Source organism: Chlorocebus sabaeus, chromosome 10 (assembly GCF_047675955.1).
Source record: "Chlorocebus sabaeus isolate Y175 chromosome 10, mChlSab1.0.hap1, whole genome shotgun sequence".
Lineage (NCBI taxonomy): Eukaryota > Metazoa > Chordata > Mammalia > Primates > Cercopithecidae > Chlorocebus > Chlorocebus sabaeus.
Genome location: NC_132913.1, coordinates 124,058,476 through 124,079,359, shown reverse-complemented (window position 1 = coordinate 124,079,359; position 20,884 = coordinate 124,058,476). Strand labels below are relative to the sequence as shown.

General features: G+C 48.5%; 1 protein-coding gene across 3 annotated transcripts; it reads right to left on the bottom strand.

The window, feature by feature from the left end:
- Positions 1-642: 642 nt before the first annotated feature.
- On the bottom strand, positions 643-15,031 carry ACKR3 (atypical chemokine receptor 3). Of its 3 annotated transcripts, none has more exons than XM_007966759.3 (2): positions 14,907-15,031; positions 643-2,564 (listed from the first exon to the last, which is right to left on the bottom strand). In XM_007966759.3, exon 2 carries the CDS (start codon positions 2,535-2,537, stop codon positions 1,449-1,451), a length of 1,089 nt encoding a protein of 362 aa, XP_007964950.1. In that variant the 5' UTR covers positions 2,538-2,564; positions 14,907-15,031; the 3' UTR covers positions 643-1,448. The 3 variants fall into 3 exon arrangements, with proteins under 3 accessions (XP_007964950.1, XP_007964949.1, XP_007964948.1); XM_007966758.3 differs by having other exon boundaries at positions 14,892-15,030; XM_007966757.3 differs by lacking the exon at positions 14,907-15,031 and adding an exon at positions 12,765-14,733.
- Positions 15,032-20,884: the final 5,853 nt, after the last annotated feature.

Genomic DNA, 20,884 nt, shown 5'->3' with positions numbered 1-20,884 from the left:
CTGCCCAGCTGACTCGTCTGTTGAAGTCTCCGCCATTCTTGTGGCTCCAGGTAGAGTTAGAGAGGGCCCAGCAGGAACTGGCCATTCTGAGAGCACTCTTTCCAACCACTAGTAAGGACATGCACAGGCTGGGGATTCGCTCTTTGTGTGGCCTCAAGAGGGTAGCTGATTGGCACAGTTTAAATGAAGACTTTGAATAGGAAGTGTTGCCCCTGGAGGTATTTACCTTAGCAGAGGAGATTTAAGGGGCTTTGCCACAGGCCCTGGAAGCACACAGGTGGTAGAGATGAGGACACCAGTCCCGCAACCTGAAACTCTCCTGTCTGGACAGCAAGTGGCACCTTCTCTGTGCCAGCCTTCTCTCCATAACCATCTCGCTGGACCCTAGCAATCATCTCCCCCACCAAACACGTTATTGCCTGAAAATTAAAACAACAACAACAACAACAACACTATGCGTGTGCTCAAATGTTTTTCTTTTTATGTCATTTCAAACAAGTTAACCTGGTGGCTTTTGCTTTACGGTAGCACTCTTCTTCTAAAATCTTCATTCAGTTGGCTTGTGTGTGCCGCATATATCCATGTATTACTACCACGCAAGCTACTCAAGTGCCAAAACACACTTTTAAGACTGAGACTTGATGCATTTTTAGGAAACAAAAATCTTTATTAAAAAAAATAACTTACAAATGGAGAGAACTCTCTGAAATGCGACTGTTCGTTGTGTGCACAGATTTGCAGTCCGGAACAGTTTTTTGTTTTTTTTAAATGTAACTTTACAATACTATTAACGTCACAAACTGCATTACAGAGCAGTTTTCGTTCCATATCCCGTGCCGGTACAAAACACCACACAGATATAAAACTATGGTAAATAAAACATTTCAGCCAAGACTGGCATATATTTATATATTTATATATATTTATATATATATATATAATTTCAGAACAGCTAACAATTAGTGTCATCCTTAGTCAAAACTGAAGTCAAGCTAACCTTAAAACTACAACACTCTGAATATATGTCGGCACTATGCCTCCCAAACAATATTTAAAATATATTTAACTTTCAAATACATTTATAAGGTACACCAATAGTGAGAAAATAAAGTCTTAAAATTTAAATACAAATCACCATATAAAAAATTCGGGAAACACAGAAAATCCTATCTTACAGAAGTCCAGGCAAGCCCGTCCTCAGCTGGCTCTGATGCACAGCACTGCTGTACCACACAGCTCTGCCTGTTGCAAAACTGTCAGCACGTACAGCCAAACGACAGCCGCGTCGTCAAGAGAAAGAGAGAATGGATGCGGGGGGCACGTGCTCCCCTCTTTACGCTACTCAAGCATCAAGACCCGGAGCTACTTTGCTTTGCTCTAGAAAACCACAGGGCCCACCACCCCGTTCAAAACCAAGCAACCCCGTCCCAGAGCCTCTCCAGGGCGGATCATTTGGTGCTCTGCTCCAAGGCAGAGTACTCCGTTTCTGAGACTCTGGAGGCATCGATGAGCTTGGTGAGCCCGGTTTTGGCCGAGTATTTGAAGATGAAGGCCTTCATCAGCTCGTACCTGTAGTTGCGATTGATGAAGCTGTAGAGGACAGGGTTAACGCAGCAGTGCACCAGCGACAGGCACTGTGTGACGTGCAGGGCTGTGAAGAGGGCGTGCTCCAGCCGGCAGGTGAAAGGGATGTAGTGCAGGATCGAGAAGATGTCCAGCAGCACCGCCACGTGGTAGGGCAGCCAGCAGATGAGGAAGACCACCACGTAGGAGAAGATGATCTTCCGGCTGCTGTGCTTCTCCTGGTCACCTGACGCCGAGATGGCTCTGGCCAGCAGGAAGTAGAAGACAGCGATGACGGAAAAGGGAACGGCGAAGCCCAAGACCACAGAGACCAGCTCCATGCCGATCAGCCACTCCTTGATGCTGTGCTCAGGGTAGAAGGACCGGCAGTAGGTTTCATTGTTGGACGCAGACGTGACGGTCTTCAGGTAGTAGGTGTCTGGCAGAGACACGCAGAAGGCCAGCAGCCACACCAGGACGCAGACGACACGGCGTACCATCTTCTTCCTGCTGCTGGAGGTGTTGGTGAAGTAGGTGATGGAGAGGTAGCGGTCCACGCTCATGCACGTGAGGAAGAAGATGCTGCCGAAGAGGTTGATGGAGAAGATGAGGTGTGTGACCTTGCACGTGAGCTCCCCCATGGGCCACTGGTTGTGCTGCACGAGGCTGACCACCCAGACTGGGATGGTGAGGACAACCCACAGGTCGGCGATGGCCAGGTTCAGGATGTAGCAGTGCGTGTCGTAGCCTGTGGTCTTGGCCTGGATGTTCACCCAGACCACCACGGAGTTGGCAATCATGCCGATGACGAAGATGAAAATGTAAATGAAGGCGAGCGTGTAGAGCAGGACACTTTTGTTGGGCATGTTGGGGCACATCACCGTGTCCACCACGATGCAGTCGCTGCTGTTGCATGGCCAGCTGATGTCCGAGAAGTTCCCTGGCTCCGAGTAGTCGAAGACATGCAGATCCATCGTGCTGAAGGCGGGCAATCCAATGACCTACGAGAAAACCAAGCAAACAAAAAAGAGGGAAGAGAAAAGTCACTTCATTAGGAAAAACTCCAGTTTCAGGCAAAATGCTTTTCCAAGGCCCTGATAGGCTCAGCGGTTTGGGTTTAGCTCTGTAATGTCTTTGCAACGAAGGGAGAAAAAAACATCCATAATAAAACTCTCCAAAACAAAATAAAACATACTCCGAATCTAAATCCATGTGGTGCTCCAAGACAGAAACTGTGTTTGCTTTCTCCATCTTTTCATGGCTATGTTCTCAAGACACTGCCAGTCTGGCTGTGCCCAGGGTGTGAAATCAACACAGCATAGGGGCCAAAGAAACGTCAGGCAGCTGAGCCCCAGCCACCACGATGCTGATGGCCTGCTCGCTCTCAGCAGGGGACAGTGGAGCCATTTTATCTACGTCCCCAAAGAATGGCACGGTTGTCTGCTCCTGGCACCGCTGTATTACAAGTGTCCTGCTTTGGTGTCTTAATGAAAGCATTTCAAATCCTCCTCCAAATTTGCATTTAAAATGTGACTCAGCACTCTTTACTTTTCTACTAAATTCACATGTAAACCTGCGTCTCAGGCAGCCCCAGTGTGCAGTCACAAAGCCTCCGGAAACACAGTGAGCCTACGCAAGGTGGCCCACAGCTTAACGGCGTCCCAAACCTGAAGACTCTGGGTTGACAGTGTGGTTTTCAATGAAGGGCAACCAACCAGCTGTCTCAAGCTCTGGGTCAGCACCTGTTTTTCCATTCCTTTATTTGTTCAACTGCTTCAAGAGCAAAGTGTGCCAAGACTCAAAGCACAAAAACCACCAACTGTTGCATTTCAGGAGGGCTGACGATTTTCCCAACTGTTTTCCCTGCTGACCTGAGGTGGGACCAATGCTCCATCACCATTTCACTGCCAGCCAGAATTCAGCCACAGGGTACCATTGTTATCTGGCAGTGATTTCTCCAGATAGACTGACAGGGGCTATCTTCTACTGTCAGTCCGCCCATGGGAAGGCCCTGAAATCCCTCCAGGCCATGGTCCTGGGTCAGCAATTGGCCCTGCCTGAACCCCACTGTAAAACGAACACCTCAGCCCAAGGATGCAGTTGATAGTGACATAGTCGGGTGGATGCCCTTCCCCCTCACTTGTCCCAGGTAATGACTGGCCTAGGGTCAAGTCATTATTTACCAAGTTCATTTAAAGTGGATTCCCGGTTACATTTGAGAATTTCCTGGGGGATCAAGGACAACGGTCAGGGGATCAATATCCAGGGAGCTACGCTAGCAGTATGCAAAGCCACAGCTGGGAAGCCGCCCACTCCGAGATCAGACATTCCTGGGTTGGAATTCTGGCTCCTCTATTCATTAGCATTTACCTTAAGAGTTAATCTGTCTGCAACTGCCTCCCCAGGACAGCAGCACCTATCTCATAGATACCCTAAGAAGAAAAGGCCTAATTCAGAGCTTGGCCCTAGCCGATGCTCAGTAAAACGTCTCCCGCTTCTCCCTCCCTGGCCAAGAAGAAAGAACCCTGGGGATTCTCCCACCTAAGGGGAGCGGTTTTTCCCTTTAGCAAAAAGCAGAACCTGGTTTAATTCTACTCCCCTTGAAAACTGGCTTTACTGGCTAAGTAATAAATATCCCCGGTGGAGGGAGACTCACAGGCTCACACAGAGACTGGGTTGTTTGATGGGTTTCTCCTTTGGGACAACGGGAACAGAATCCCTGAAAAGCGAGAAATTGCGTGGCCTCGGCTCCACAGCCCCATCATTCACAGCAGAGGACCTCGCTTGAACCCCACTGAGCGGAGACTGCTGCAGGCTTCTGGGCACTTCCCTCTGCAGGATGTAAATCACCGTGGCGTCCCCTCCTGGTGACCTAACCTGACTCAGTGTCCTCCACGGCCGACAGAAAGCACTGGGCCTCCCATGACAGCCGCATCCCCTCCCCACTCTGAAAGCCCGCCATGGAGGGAACCACGCTGGTCCTGCAGAGTCACCCACTAGGAGGAATCAAGCCCTGTGACCATTGACTTATGACAAGCCCTGATGCCCAAGCATGGGAGGGTGCCCATGGAGGTGAGCGAGGTCAAGGTCAGGTCAGAAACTCAAAGTAGGAGGCTCGGCACACCTGTCCTAAGATGCAGCTCTAGAACTCCAAAAGGACACAGGCCCAGCAGGGAGCCGAGGAAACCCTGGCCTGCCAGACTGCCCCCAGGGCGGACAGCCAGCCCCAGGCTGTGCCTTGAAGCTACTATCTCCACCTTCCCTTGGCCACCACCCAAAGCTGACGTTCCACTCTCCACCCTGTGATTCCAGGAGGCAAGGATTTCACCTTTGCTCTCCCACATGGCTCTAATGAAGCCACCTTTTCCTTTGTCCCATTTGCATCATGGCTTGGTTTCCAAAACACTTTCACCCGTGATCTCATCTGACCCCAGAGTCCCGGGGAGCAGAAGAGCTTGAATGGAGGACGGCCCCACAGCTAGGCAGCAGCAGGGACAGCAGCTGGGTCCAGAGGGCAGCTCGGCTGGTGCCTGGCTTAGGCTCCCTGCTCTGTCCCCACTGGCACAGCCACTCAGCAGAAGCTGCCATAAATCCTGGGGTTTGGGCCATACACAGGGGTTAGAAAGAAATGACCCTCAGTCTTTGTTCGCCAGAACTTGGATCCCGAATCTGCCCTACCTCTCTCCCCCACCATGGTGACAGTCCTCTGGCTCAGGTCTTACTCGCCCTCCAGTGTAGAGACATGTCAGGTGCCGGCTGGCCAGGTGCCTGGCCGCTGCTCAGCATGGACGGCCCCTGCAGGAGGCCAGGTCACTCAGTGAGAAGACGCCTGGTTCCCACATCTCCAGTGTGTCCTTCCTTCCGGTTCCTCCATTCTTAGCACAAAACAGACACTCACCCGCTTTGAGCTACCAGCAGCCTTCAGTATTCTCAGAGCCCAGAGTGGGACTGAGAGGTGGAAAAGGGCTCAGAGACCCCCATCCAGTCCTTGGCTTTCTACCTCTGCCTCTTTGGGCTAAGAAAATTTGATTTAGGGGCTACTGGTCCTCTGAGTCAAAAATAATATTTCTGAGATAGGCACTTCCCCGCTCCGCCGTCCTCCCCTCTTTCCTTGCTTCTCCCCTCCTGGGTGGCACAGTGGGAAACTTCCAACAAGGGTGTGGCTGTTGCTGCCTAAGGGCTGAATGAGAGCGGAGAGGCTGGAGCTCCTCACTGCCCCACCGATCACCGGCCACCAATCATCCGTCACCAATCACCGATCACCGATCCTCAATCACTAACCACCAGTCAGTCCAAGGAACAGCAGCCCACACTGGGACTGGCCAGGAAACGAAGTCAGAGGCCCACACCCTGATCACCTGCTTTCCTCTAGGGGCCTGGACCAGCCTCTTCCTTCCCACCACCAAAGGCTCCAGTGGTCAGATAAAGGAAGGAAAGTATAGCGAAAAGGGAGATTAAGCAGACAGTGCAGTCATCAAGTCCTCTGCAAATTTAAATGGGAGCTAAATAAAACAAAACAACAACAAAAAAGTGTCATACAATACCTCAGCCTTTCATCATTTCGGTATTTTTCATGCATTAGGTTTCAGAAACAAGGGCTGTCTCCAGAAAACAGATTATTATTTGACAAAGACAATCCCCTTATTCAAAATAGGGAACTGCCATGTAACATGGAATGTGGTCTGCGACAAAGGCTCTGGCCGCCCCAGCCTGCGTGCAGTACGTTTAGGGTGGGCAGGGCCCACTTGCATTGAACACCATTCACTGATGGTGTGCATCTGCCACTGGAGCAAAGAATCTTCCTAAATTACCTGCTTAGACCTTAACAAGTGACACTCTCAGAATCCCTGATAGGAACAAAAGCTTCATAGGGCAAACTATGAAATGTGTACCCAGGGCCCCTGGTTCCCAAAGGCCTGGTGACAAAGCTCCCTGCAAAATCTGAAAGTGGAGAGAGGGAGGGAGGCCTCTAATGAACCCCCAGAGGGCCCTACACAGAAATCACAGGTCCCCTCAAGCAAAAGCAGGGGATTACCTCATCCCATACAGAAAGAGCTGATTGCATTCCGCACAGATCTGGATGGCCAGCCCTTGGGTCCTTGTATACATTCTTAATGCCTCTCAGCCTGTGCCGGGTCTGTTGACGCTGGGAAGCTGGGACAGCCAATAGCCAGAGGGTCTGAAGGAGACATTCCACTTAGACCAGTCACCCTCTGCTGGAATCAACCAGCAATTCCATTCCCGCTTGAGGCCAGAGTCTAAGAAACATTTCTGGGTGTGAATCAAACCTGCCCACTGACTGGGTTTCTATGGCCTCCATGCCCACGCCAGGGCAGGCAGGGGAGAGACCCACTTCTGACACTCAGGTTCTAAGGTTTCTGCATAAAAGATTCCAGGGGGAAGGAAGGGGAGGGAGTGCGGAACAAAAGACGTTTCTTTCCAGTTCTGTGATGATACAAATTCACACGTTTCTCTCCTCAAAATATTCATGTGTCTCCAAATGTACACAAGATGCTTTTTAAAGCAGTATTTATTTACGAGCAAACACTGGAGACAACATAAATGTCTTTCAACAGAGGCATGACTCAGTCAAGCCTGGGTCTCCGCCATCTGGAATATAATACAGCTGTGAGAGGGAGGCCTCCCTTCACCCACAGGGACAGTTATGGCATGCTGTTCAGTGAAAGACAATGCACAGACGCACACACACACAGCACAATCCCAGCTATGCAGAAAGACACAACAAAATTACATTTAGGTATTTTTATATGTCAATACATGTGCACGAAGGCATAGAAAAAGACCTGCAGGAAGTATTACATTTGGGGCCGGGAGGGTAGGAGAAGGGAACAAAAGGAGACTTGGAGTTTTTACTCTATAAACTTCTGTGTTATTTGAAATTTGACATCAAGAATTATGTAAATTTTCATAAAGGGAGGAATGGTCCGCAAACAATCGAGGTTCATGTTCCATTTTCCTGGACCACAGAGACCCAAGGGAGAACGAAAAGCAGTGAACGTCAGCTTTCATTCCCTTTTTCCCAGCGCCTGCTCTGTTTCATCTCATTCATTCCTTCGTACTGGGGTCACCTTTTTAGCGGCCCTGCCGCACGTTGCAGTGTCAGGGAGAGAACTTTCCTGTGGCCGTCGGTGGCGAGCACCTGTCCAGCCCTCCATCCCTTCCAGCCTATGGCCTGCAAAGGGACTCCTCTGTCACTCACAGCCCAGATGGGGCTCCTCTTGTCAATTGCAGGACTTTTCCCGGAGATTCACCTCTCGTTTCTGGGATTTTTTATTCATCAACCAAGTATCCTTGACAACGACCGTGCTGCGGCAAGCAGCCTGGGGTATTCAGCTGCATCCAAATGGTCTCCCTGGGCTCACTCTGCAAGCTGAGGGTGAAGCCAGAATTAGAGGCACTCAGGTTTAGAGCCTCCATGGGTGGTGGCTAAGTATGCAATCAGCATGTCCTCACGCTGGTTAGTTCCTTCCAGAGAATGCCATGTGTTCAGGCACCCAGTCAGTGTTCCCCCAAACTCCCTTCCGTATGTTTGCAGTCTCCAACCACAGACTCTTCCCCACTGATGCCCTCTGCCCTTCTGATTCTCCCACCTTCTCCTGGCCCCACACCGCACCTCTCTATTCTGGAACGTCTTTGGTACCATGACGTTGTTCACGTTTCTTGCCCCTCCACCTCATTCCTACCAAGCCCCGCACCCCCCACCAAGTCTTCTGTAACTTTATGTAGCTACAGCTCTACAGCTCTACAGCTACAGCTGTACACAGTAGGTGCTCAATGAGCCAGCAGTTAATCATGGTCCACCGAGACCCGCGACCGTGGCCAGCAGCGGAGACGGGCGTCCAGGAGAGACTTTTCTGAAATGGTCATCGAGCTGGTGTTGGCGGACTGAGCCTCTTGTTCGAGGAGGTACTGCTCTGGGGCGCGTGAGGACAACAGATCAGAAACGTCTCCCGGCAATCCCCGAGACCCACCCACCCCCGCCCCTCCCCTCCCCCGGCCAACTGGGAAGGCACGCAGGCCCATGAGCCCCCAGGCATGAGCAAGGCGGTGCATGCCCCTTCAGCAGGAAGATGAGGGGTTTCTACTCTGGTGGCTTATGGGGCCTTCAAGGAGGTAGTGGTGATCAAAGATGTTCCAGGAAGGCACAGCCACGGGTAGAGTCACCCAGCCTGGCTGAGGCAAGGACTCTCCACAGAGAGCAGATGGAGGGAAGGGTTGGGCCTTAAAGGGTGGGCAAGGAATGTGGCCTGGGCTTGTCCATGCAGGAACCAGGAAGGTCTAGAGCAAGGCCATGGCTTTGGGGCAGAGGAAGCTTTGAGAATGGAGGTAATACGAACCCCACAGGCGGCTTTGCAGTGGGGTGCTCTGGTAGCTGCATGCAGACCAGGTTGCTACACACACGTCACTCCTCTACAGTGGCACAGATAAGATAACTCAGGCCAGGCCTGGGGCCCCAGGACCAGCTCCCAAACGAGGGGCCCTCTGGCCCTCTGGGCTCTGCAGGACCTCTGCCTCCTTCACTGGCTTTCTGCAGTGTGAGACCTGTGTCCTACAAAGGAATTTCACGAAGAAACTTGGTATTGTCCCAGACAAGAGCTGGGACAGTGGCCCTCACTGTTGGCACACCTGGCAACGGAGGCCAGGCCAGGTGAAGAGACTGGATTATGGCAGGCTTGTGGCTAAGAACAGAGTTCTCTTCCCCTTTCCAACATCTCCAGGGACTCTCCAGCGGGACTCATGCTACAAAAGCAAACGCTCTAGTCTCTTTGAGCAGATAACACCTCTTCCCCCAGGCCAGCCCCGGCTTATGCTGAGCCTGGAAATTAGATCAGGAGACTCCACACTACCTCTGCAGAACCATTAGACAACTGTGCATCACTGAGTGGGGGGTGTGTGTGTGCATATGTGTGTCTCTGTGTGTTTTTAACCAATGCTACATCACATCTATGGGGAAACCAACCAAGTAACCTAGGGGAGAAACCCACGGAAGCTTCAGCCCAGGCGGACTCTCTGTGACTATCCGCTAGGGCTGAGAGCAGAATGGAGAGCTGTCTGTCACCTCTGCCGCCAGCAATGGGAAACAGTCCCAACTGCACATTCACTAGCGACCGTGAGTGATCTTATTTTATGCAAGTACATACCTGCTTTGAATTGCTTGAGAACTCAAAAAACAGTAACTACACAAAACTCTATACCCTGATTCAGATACAGTCCACCTCTTCTCAGGGTCCTTAGACATACTTCACATGAACACGTGGGGCATCCTCGTCCACTTTAAGGATTTGGTGGATCAAATAAATCCCACATCCAGAAACCTGATCTGGTCTATTATGCTCAGCTGCCCGACAGGGAAGCAAAGCTATACCCACAAGAACAGGTCCAGAGATTCCCACGTCACAAAGGCTGCCGTCTGGGCTGGCCCACTGTAATCAGAGCCCTGATTCCCACCCAGCTTAGGACGAGGACGAGGCAGTGGGAGGTCAGCCAGGCTAGGAGAGCCTCCTCACCCCCCGCCCTCAGCCAGACACAATGGGTTTCCCAGGAGGATGCTGTGCAAACTTAGGCGCTGCATATACAACTGAGGGAGGATGCCCACATATCTGTTATAGCAGGAAGAGCAAATTACGCTTACTATCTGGCCGACCCAGCCTTCAAAACGCAAAGTCCCCCACGCTGCCCTGGGCTCGTTATCTGTCCCTTTGCCGACAGCGGTTCAAGGCCACCTGAGATAGTCTCAGCCCCCCTCCGCTTTTTCAGTGCCTGGAACAAAACATAGTCTGCTTCCAAAACTACCTGTGGCTCTTTAAAATTGTCACCATAAAATTATGCAATTCCCTGATCACTTTAATATCGAAGCAATAATGCCTTTTTTCCTCACTTCCAAATTAGTAGATAAAAGCATCAAATATTCCCTGCAGGAAACCATCAAGTATTCAAAATCAAGGACAGCCCCTGCACCCCTCCTTGTCCTGCTCTGTCTATTTCTGGCTTGCTCGCTTTTATTTCAACAGAAAATCCGTGTCCTGGAGCTTTGTCTTTTCTTGCCTGGACTTTAATAACACTTGACATGACACAATCTTTAGTTTCTTTCTAAATTATACTTACACACATGCAATCCAATTGAAGGCATTTTAATACTGTTCTTGCTTCTAAGAGTAAAACTAAGTTCTTCGGTTGCCTGGTTTAAAGGTACAAATGCCTTCTGGCCCCAAATTCCCCTCATGTTGTACAAAATCACTGAGAAAAATCTAAAGTTTTGCAATCTTTGACGTCTTTTTCTTTCCCCTCGGTTACTCTTAAGGTTTATAGAGTGACTGCCCTTCAGCCTCAGGTTTGAGTAACTTCAACCAATTTCCCTCACATCGACTTGAAAACAGGAGCTCTCTCCCTCAAATGATCACACAAAAAGCCACTGTTCCTGATTAAGTAGGGTTTTTTGTTTTGGTTTTTTTTTGTGTTTTTTTTTTTTTTTTTTCCATTCAGAAAGCCTATACTTGGCCTGTTCTGGGCCTGATTAAAAATCATAATACCTTCTCAACGCTTCAACGACTTGCTGTTCTTACGGAGGAAACACCCCCCAAAGTCGTGTGTGTGCTGCACAGGCATGCTGCCTTGGCGATACTTTATGGAACTTTTTTAAAACGACGACTGCAATGTCTGCCCCTTAAAAGAAAAAGGCTGATAGGCAGCAAACTACAGCCATTTCTCCATTTTCCTTTGCTTTCCCACCCCCATCCTGGGCAGCTTCCCCCTCCCCCCAATCTCCTGGAGGTTGTGGCATTAAGCTCTGCAGTTGTATGCACATTCAAGTGTTTATGGCAGAGACTGGGGAAAAAAGAGCAAATTGTTTCCAAGCTAGAGCTCCCATGTGCAACTTTGCTTTAGAAAAAGGCTTTCCATCTGGGGAAAGCTCATATTCTGATGAAAGAAGGACGAGCAGTTTATTCATTTAAAATCTATGGAAAGTTAAAGCACAGAAACCAGCAGCCTCCACTTTCTTTGCTAGGCGTGCCTAGCTGATGTCCACATTTTTCCTGGAATAAATAAAGGGACACTAAAGGCAGCATCTGCCTTTAAAAAAGAAAAGAACAAAGTGACCATGTTGGGACGTTGCAGACTGAAATTTCAGGGGATGTCACTGCACCAAATACGTTCAAAGGGCTGTAAACCATTTAAGGAAGCTCTCTCCCACTTTTGAAAAACTAAGTAATCCTGTTGTGAGCAAAAGGAAAGAAAGAAAGACAGAAAGAGGAAGAGAGAAAGAGAGACAGCCAGTCTGACTTTTACAACTTCTCATTCTCCCTGGAAGTTACAAGTCTTGGCTAACCACCCATTCCTGACCTCACTCCAAAGTTCTCTCAGTCACTCCTTGAATCTTTGCACATGCCAACAAAATTGAACAAAATCCACATTTTACCTGAAGAGTGTATTTAAATTGCAAAATAGTAGACTTGTGTGTGTGCTTCCCTACCCCCCTCCCCCCAACAATTGAAGTTGGACTTAACACCTTCTAAGAGAACAGTACTCAAATTAGATTAGCAAGCGTGCCATCAAGAGAAGAGAAGACCGGGCTGTATTTAACATTCACGTTTATAGCTTCCGGACTTATAGACTCTGGTAAATCCCCCAAAGTACTGAATTCAAATACATCTTGGACTCACAAAGATTCTCAGCAGTTTTCTGCTCCATTAAGGATGCCTCTTCATAAAGTGTTCATCGTTCTGGAATTACGTATTTACTGCCAATTTTATCTGTTTCCAAACTGATATACTAGAAGCAAAACAGGTAAACAGTGGGTGCCAAGCTAATCCCCATGCCAAATTGGTCAGGCAGAATGGGTAGTCTGTGTTCTTGCAAAGTTCCCCTGCTTACTGGAGCTTAAATAGCCACACAGCAAATAAATACCAGATTCCTAAATACACAAGGAAATTTCCTTCTGCAAGTGACTTAAGAAAACTGCCCTTTGCTTTCTGAAGCGAAAGGTGAAGCCCTCCGAATTAGCAAAAGCACTTTGCGATGCAGCTACGTGCAGCCTGGGTTTTTAGAAACCAGACCCGCAGACTCAAAAGCACCCATCTCAGCGATTTGAAAGAAGTCCTTTGAAAAAGAGCCCTTGGCTTACGAGCAGAAGCCATGCCTTCTTTCCAAGCAGAGCTGCTGCCCGAGCACCGTTTCCTTACCTCTGGGCTGGCTGGGCTGGCTGAGCTCGCTCGCCTTCCTGGCTGTGCTGTGCGCTGGCTCCCTTAGTGCTGAGCAGTTTGCAACAACTGTGAGCTCTACTGGCTGCAGACTTGCATTATATACACTGCAGAAAAGAGCCTCTAGCCTCTAGATGGCAGCTTTGTAACCCACATCTCTCTCTCCCCTGTGCCACCCCCATCCCACAGGCAGACACACACACACACACACACACACAGAACACACCCCTCTTGTAAACCTCACTAGTCTGTTGTTTCCTGCACAAGCGCACTCTTGGGAAACCCCAGCCTTCTTTCATTTGCAAAATCTGATGAAGCCACAAAGTACGAACCCCATGGGGGAAAACGTCAGCCAAAGAAAAACTGTCAAGAAACTGTAGTGCTTGGCAAAATCATCAAATATTTATCTGGTCTCAGGTATATCTTGAATAATCCCATTAACACCAAGAGTTCCTGCGAATGCCTCTTCGCTCTAGGGAGGACTTTGTTCCCAAGACAAATCACTCTGAACTTCTGAACTTCGGTGTTGATTTGCTAAGCCTGGGTTTTCTTTGCTAATTCCTCCAAAACAGAAGTAACAGTTTTGGTATGACCAATGAGTCGATACCACACCGTATATCCCCAAAGTGGGGAAAAAGAGTCTTTATAATAGATTATACTTGAATACTTTTATTTGTAAAGGACTTCAGGTACAAAATCCTTGAGACTCTAATCAAGATAGTATTCTGCAGTGTCTGTCCAGTGCCAGACACGCATTAAGAAGATAATAAATGCCTTTCGATAATGTCTTTTCTGAGATGAGTTTGGCAAACACTTTACTACAATTATTGAAATCTACATTCTTATTTGGAAGCGTAGTCCTAAAGTTCCATCCCCATGGGAGGAATTCAACCTAAAAATGTGATCCAGGCGATACTCATCTCTAATGCCCCATTTACAAAAATCACCCATAAGACAGGGACGCAAAGGCCACCCGCCAGCCCGTCCTCATGTGCAATGCTCTGGCTTTCGTATTGCTTTCTCATCTCCTGGAGTTCTTTAAGAGTGGCTCAAGTGGAGTGTGTGAAGGCACCGGCTGTATTCACGCCTTCTCCAGAGCTAAAACTTTTAGAGATTCTTTTTATACTTCTACTAAAAATAACAGCAGACGCTCGGTCCCAGTGCTGAATCTGGGGGACTGGGAGGTCAAAGTCTCACGTGGCTAGAAAGTCTCAGTGTGGAGAAAGCCCTTAACAAAAGAAATAATTTGTTTAGATAAAAGCTTCACATTTTTCTCCTGAACTGGCTGCCCAGCGGGAGGCGAGGCGCACACCTGCTCTCCGGGGGCCTCCGGAGGGGTCGCCCTGGGGCCGGCCTTCCCCAGCCCGAGCGCAGCGTCCCGCCACCGCCTCTGCAGAGCGGCGCAATCACTCTTCGTGTCACACGGCCCCGAGCACATCTCCAAGCTCCCCCAGAGATGCTGGAAAGGAAAACTGCGAGCGGCTACGACTACCCACACCCAAGATCTAGGCGAGACCTCGACCCTCCACAGCATACGTGTCCTGACTTTTTCCGCCCTGTTTCCTTCTTGTGGGGGACCCTGTGTCTGAACCTGCTGGAAAAGTACTGGGATCCCCTCCGGACAGAGGCTCGGTTTCCGCTTTCTGTGGCTGTGGCGGTGACTCCGGGGCCTGTCCTTCAGAGAACGCGCTCCGCATTGCAGAGCCGGCGCGCCCGGTGGAAACACAGGGTCGGTGTGAATCTGTTCTGAGCTAAGTGTGCTGTCGCTGGAAGAAAGGCCACATGGACGGGGGACCCCTGACAGGATGCAGTTGCTAACGTGGAGGAAGGAAAACGCAACGCATTTTTTTTAAAAAAAGAGAACCCACTTCATGCGTCCGGGGCCCGCCCTCGCTCCGGGGCCAGAATCCACAAGGCCGCCTTGCAGCAGCCTGCGCCCTGCCCCGCCAGCGCCGGCCCCGCGCCTACCCACGGTCTGAACCCAGCCCCGCACCCACACACGGCCCCGTGCCCTCCTACAGCCCCACGCCCTGCCCCGCCAGCCCCGGCCCCGCGCCCACCCAGGGCCCGCACCCAGCCCCGCACCCACGCACGGCCCCGCGCCCATACTTGTTCCGCACTCACGCACGGCCGGGCACCCGACCCAGGAGCCTGAGCGGATTCGGGCCCCGGGGTCACAGCCCTCGCCCTTTGACGTTCCCCACCCGTCCCCTAGTTCCGCCGGGCGGGGCTGCAGGAGGCTTCCAGACGGGGAGGGGCTGACCAAGGCCGGCGAGGAATGGGGCGGGGTGGGTCGGGAACCCTGGGCAGGCTCGCACCCTGGGAGGAGGAGCTGGGTGCTTGGGGCCTGAACTTTGGTGTCTCCTTGGGCCTCCCACTCTGTCCCAGAAAACAGTCCTGGGGGAAAACGAGAGGGTAAGCAAGCAGGGCTTTTTAAGAAAAGGAGATTCAATTGCCCTAGGACCTAAAAGCTCTCTTTCAAAGTTTTGAAGTGTCCCTGTTTTGGAAGTTTGTGTTTTCAGTGTAAGGGCAGAACTCCACCTCCATCCTCTAGGGGTCCCGGCTGGGTCCGAGAATTAAACTGACACAAGATAGATGAATAGGAGGAAAGTACACTGTAAGTTTCACGCGGCATGGGAGCCCTCATAAGGAAATGCAGACCCTGCCAGGCGCGGTGGCTCACGCCTGTAATCCCAGCACTTTGAGAGGCCGAGGCGGGCGGATCGCGAGGTCAGGAGTTCAAGACCAGCCGGGTCAACATGGTGAAACCCCATCTCTACTAAAAATAAAAAAATTAGCTGGGCGCGGTAGCGCGCCTGTAATCCCACCTACTCGGGAGGCAGGAGAATCGCTTAAACCCGGGAGGCGGAGGTTGTAGTGAGCCAAGATTGCTCCATTGCACTCCAGCCTGGGCTACAGGGCGAGACTCTGTCAAAAAAAAAAAAAAAGAAAAAAAGAAAGAAAGAAAGAGAGAAAGAGAAAGAAACGAGACTCCGTCAAAAAAGAAAGAAAGAAAGAGAGACCCAAGCAAAGAAAGCAAGAAAGCAAGCAAGAAAGAAAGAAAAAGAAAGAAAGAAAGAAATTGCACGCCCCAGCAAAGAAGAAGGAAGGAAGGGAGGAAGGGAGGAAGGGAGGAAGGGAGGGAGGGAGGGAGGGACGGAGGGCAGTCAGACCAGAGCAAGCAGTTGGCGTCCACTAAAATACTGGATCGAACAGATAAGAATAAACTTTGAAAATGTGACTAAAAAGATTAGAGTGACTCTAACGAGGTCTGTGCAGTATTCTTTAGGTGGCAGCTTCTAGTCTAAGGATAAGGATGCTGCCTTTCCTTCTGGTATGGGGAGAGTGATCTTGCACCTGCTGTTTTTCAAGTGCCTTTCACTTAAACAGTTACCATGCCAGAATGCGTATTTTAACCTTTTTAATACGGTCCTACATAATGGTTCCTTTGGGTAGGAATGTGTTTGGTGGCACCTAATAGAAAACTCAGAGAAGGCACGAACAGGACGCTGTCCCTACAGCTGTCCCAGCTGACCCAGAACTCAAAGTTCCTGGATGTTTTGCTACCCCTGAGTGCCTATTGGAAAAGGGTCAGGAGGGGTTTTCAGCTAAGCTCCTCCCTCCTTCCCTGTCTGTTATCTGCACCTGGGGTTGTACACCCCACAGGGCAGGCGGTCAGCTCTCTCTGCTCTGGGACCTGCTCTGCCTGTAGATGTGGGACCACCAAGCTTCTTCCTGAAACCGCACCTGACTTAAAAGTGCGAGGATCCTGGTGGACTGGAGCGGAGGCAGGTAAGGTCTCTGCTCTGGGAGGCCCATTAGAGTGGAGACAGTGCAGTTATGGTGACTGTGATATGATCCCAGAGAGGCTCAACTGCGCCACTGGCCTGAGGACAAGGCGTTCCTCATTCTTGGAGTTGTGACCCTGGGAAGAAGCTTCATTATCTAGGAGCTGGGTGTGGCAGGAGTCATTTCAGCTGGGACTGGACCTTCCCCCAGAATAAGAGCAACACCAAGCCCCTTCTGCAGGGCAAGGGCCTAAAAGCAAAGTCAGCCCCTCAACTCAAGGGAATTGAGTTCCTCTGTCCAGACAACCTGGCTTGGAACCCTGATAGATACACACTGCAGGGGTGGGAAGAGTCTACCTCCATCCTCTTAGGGTCCCGTCTGGGTCCAAGAATTTAATCCACATAAGATAGATGAAGAGAAGAAAAACTTAATACAAACTTCACGCAGCACAGGAGCCCTCAAAAAGAAATGAAGGCCCCAAAGAAGTAGCTAAAGTCAGTTACTTATGTAGTGGATTGGACAGAGAAGAGTTCGTTGTGAAGAAGCCACTAAAGTATGTGGAGAGGCTTAAAAGATGAGAGTTATTTTTAACAAGATCTGTACAGAATTCTCTCAGTTTCAACTTTGACTATATAAAAATGTTGCATCATCTAGGGAGGGCATCTTTCATGTAGGAATTTCACCCTCTGCTTTTAAGAAACAGCAGGAAGGTCAAAGTCATCTTGTTGCACCTGCTGTTTTTAAAGTGTCGAACTTAGTCAATACGCTGGAATCACATATTTTAACCTCTTCAACACCATGTCTCCTCAGATAACAGCCTCTTTGAGTGTTAGGTTCTTATCTTTAATAATTATAATAGAACCTTCTATTCTAACTGGGTGCTTGTCAGGATTAAATGAGAAGGTACACATGAATGGTACGTTGCAACTACCTAGAATGGCTATTTCTCTTCCTCCTCTCTCCTCTGTCCCCAGCCAAATTCCAGTGATACCATACATTTTTAAAGAAATGCAACAGATGTATATCCCAAGGCTTGACAACATTTTTTTGAACTCTCTGATGAAGCTTAGAAAGGTTTAATAGTCATAGGTAAATCTGAGTGTTCACTGTTTTCCCATCTTTCTGTTAAGTATGTTGCCTATCTTCTTTCATTTAATCTTCAGAGCAGCCATAAAGGTGGCACTGTCTTTGTCCCACTTTTGTAATTGAGGAAACTGAGGCCCAGAGAGAGTAGGTGACCTTCCTAAGGGTGGCTGTGACTGAATGGCAATTGGCATTCCAACCCAAGTGTGCCTGATGCTCTTACCTAGTACCACAGAAAAAAATATATCAATATATCATTAAAAGAAAAAGAAAAACAATTGTAGAAACCTATAGCAGGGGTGTTAAGTCCTAAGACTGCAGACTTTTTTAAGTCTTAAAAGCAGACCCTAAGTTAAGAGTTCAGGGACAACTGATTTATTAAGGAAGTGCTTTCAGGAAAAAAAAAAAAAAAAAAAAAAAAAAAAAAAAAAAAAAAAAAACTAGGAAGGAAAATAGAAAAGGACAACCAAGGGTATGATTTCTGGCTAAATCTCAGCCTCAGTGTGATCCCCATGGCTCTCTGAGCCTGAATGACACCCTGAGTTTGCCCCTGTTACCAGATAGAAGGTCTTGACTGAGTCATTCAGGTTCTTAGCACATTGAACAAATAATTGAACAAAATGCACAAACCAACAAAAGAATGAAACAACAAAAGCACAAATGTATTGAGCGAAAGTACACTCCACAGAGTGGGAGCAGAATCCATCAGGCGGCTCAAGAGCCCCAGTTGCAATGTTCTTTAGGGTTTTTATTAAACTAGAAGAATTTGGTAACACCCCTAGGTACCCTTTAGAGGCCTCCAATAGAGGCCTCCAACTGGTTACACCTTCTGCGAATGAAGGATTGGCCTGTGACCAATCAGGCTGAAGTGAAGGTTTGGCCTCTGACCAATCAGAGGCATTTCCCTAGAGGGGGTTTTGTAGAGGGAGGGGCCTCTGGCCCCCTGTCACACGGGCATGGAGAGGTGGAGTTTTCCTTTCGGTCCAATTCCAAGGAGTCAGAGGCTGGTGGGTCTTAGGTTGCCTGTCTCCAGACCCTATTCTTCTGCCTCACCCCAGCTGCTGTCACAGGAGCTGGGGTTTCATACCCCTACATCCTCCAACTACCAGATTAGGGCTGCTAGGTGGTAGGAGAGAGAGTGCAGCCCCTCAGGTACTTCCTGATCACAGCCTGTGTGGGCACAGTGGATCCAGTAACTCACCTACAGACAGTCTCTCAAGGGTTAGTTCCAGTCACAAGCCTGGGCAGTAAACTCACATTAATGGTGAAGGAGGGGCACATCAGAACCTAAGGGGGTCCCTGCATCTGGGAGCAGCACCACCAGTATCCACCGCACTAGGTGTCTATGGCGTCTATTGTGTCAATTTTCACCAAAGTAAAGGAGTGTTCTCTAATTAACCCTCAGACCACTTTGCTTCTACCTCAGGGCCTTTGCACTTGACATTCCTGCTTCCTGGAATTCTCTTTCTGGCCAATTATATGGCCACCTGCTTCTCATTTTTTTGATGCAGGCTTAAATATAATGACTTTAGAAAACCTTCTTTCGCCATGCTAACCAAAGAATGTTCCCATCCTAGTTACTCTCTTGTTATCCTATTTTTTCATGACACTTACTACCATCCAAAGGTATCAGCGCACTATCTCTCTTCTCCACAACTGGAGTATAAATCCCTAGTGGACAAGAACATTTCTATTCTATTCATTTCTGCATCCCTGTTTCCACACACTGTGCTTGGCGCGTGCCGGACGCTCATAAATATTGACTAAATGAATAAAGTCCGGTGAATGACACTTGTGAATCAGGTTTTTGTCCTCTCCATATTTTGCCCACCTGCTTCATCATGGAAATACGGGAGGAGGGCGGGGGAACAGTATCCAGGGTAAATGTTTTAGGAAAACTCAACACATATATGTTGAAAATTGGAAGTACTTCACACCTAGGAATATGCAGATACACATATGAAATCAATACACATATGAAAATGCGGGCAACTTCCTTAGTCATTGGGGAAATACAAACTGTAGTCACAATGCCAGCCAGCTGCACACCAACCAGAAGGGCTAACATGAAAATTACTGAATGTGAGCAAGGATGTGGAACCACCAGAATTCTCATGCACGAAGGCTTCTCTAGCGCTACATGGTGAGACACCAGCCTTTCTTTCCTTTTAAATTTCCATTGCAGACCAAAACACATGGTCCCCTTTGCACGTGAAGCTCCTCCCACACCCACCTCATAATGCAACTGTGACAGCATCTAAACTGGTCAATGCACTGCTGGACGAGAAGAGCCTATGTCAAAGCAATATTTGATGTCAAAGCAACATCAAATTTCTATAAAAGTTTCTAAATGCTCACGCTTAATTGCTGGACTTACCTCATTGCAATCTAATAACAAAGAGCTCACAGTCCACACTCTGAGGGGCACTGCTGTCCCTGAAGGTAGGAATGTGAATTGGCACATCCACTTTGGCAGTATTCACTAAAGTTGAACATGCTCATACCCTGTGACCCAGAAACTTCACTGCAAGATACATGCCCAACTTCAAGCTGTATACATTGCACCAGAAGAAACACTCAAAAATGTTTACAGCAGGACTATTTATGAGAGACCCAAACTGAAAATAACCGAACATTACTAGAAAACATTATAGACCAATATCCTTCATAAAGATAGATATAAAAACCCTTTAAAAATAAAAAAGCAAAGCAAATCCAACAATATGTATGATATACTGTGACTAAGTGGAATTTATACCTGAAATGAAAAATAAGTTTAACATTTGAAAATAGTATAACTTGCTAAATTATTAAAATAAAGCATTTGACAAAATTCAAAATCAATTCATGATAACAACTTGAAGTACACTAAAAATAGAATGATTTTGATTTGACTTACTTCCCCAATTTGATATTCGATGTGTATGAATTTGACGTAGGCCTCCTATGAATACTTAGAGCCAACATCATACTCAATGGTTGAATACTTCACTTCTAAAATTGAGAACAAAGCAAGGATATTCATTTTCACCATTTCTTCTTCCTTTTGCATTAGCTAGAGCTTCTTGCATTAGCTAGAAACTCTAGCTAATGCAAAAGGAAGAAGAAAAGAAATAAAAGCCATATGGATTGGAAAGAATGAGGTAAAACAACTTTTATTATCAGTTGACAGGATTATTTATGCAGAAAATCCTGATAAGTGTACAAAACAACTTCAAGAACTAATAAGT

Coding starts and splice junctions, on each gene's coding strand:
- ACKR3 (XM_007966759.3), bottom strand. CDS start 2,537: ATGGATCTGCATGTCTTCGACTACTCGGAGCCAGGGAACTTCTCGGAC.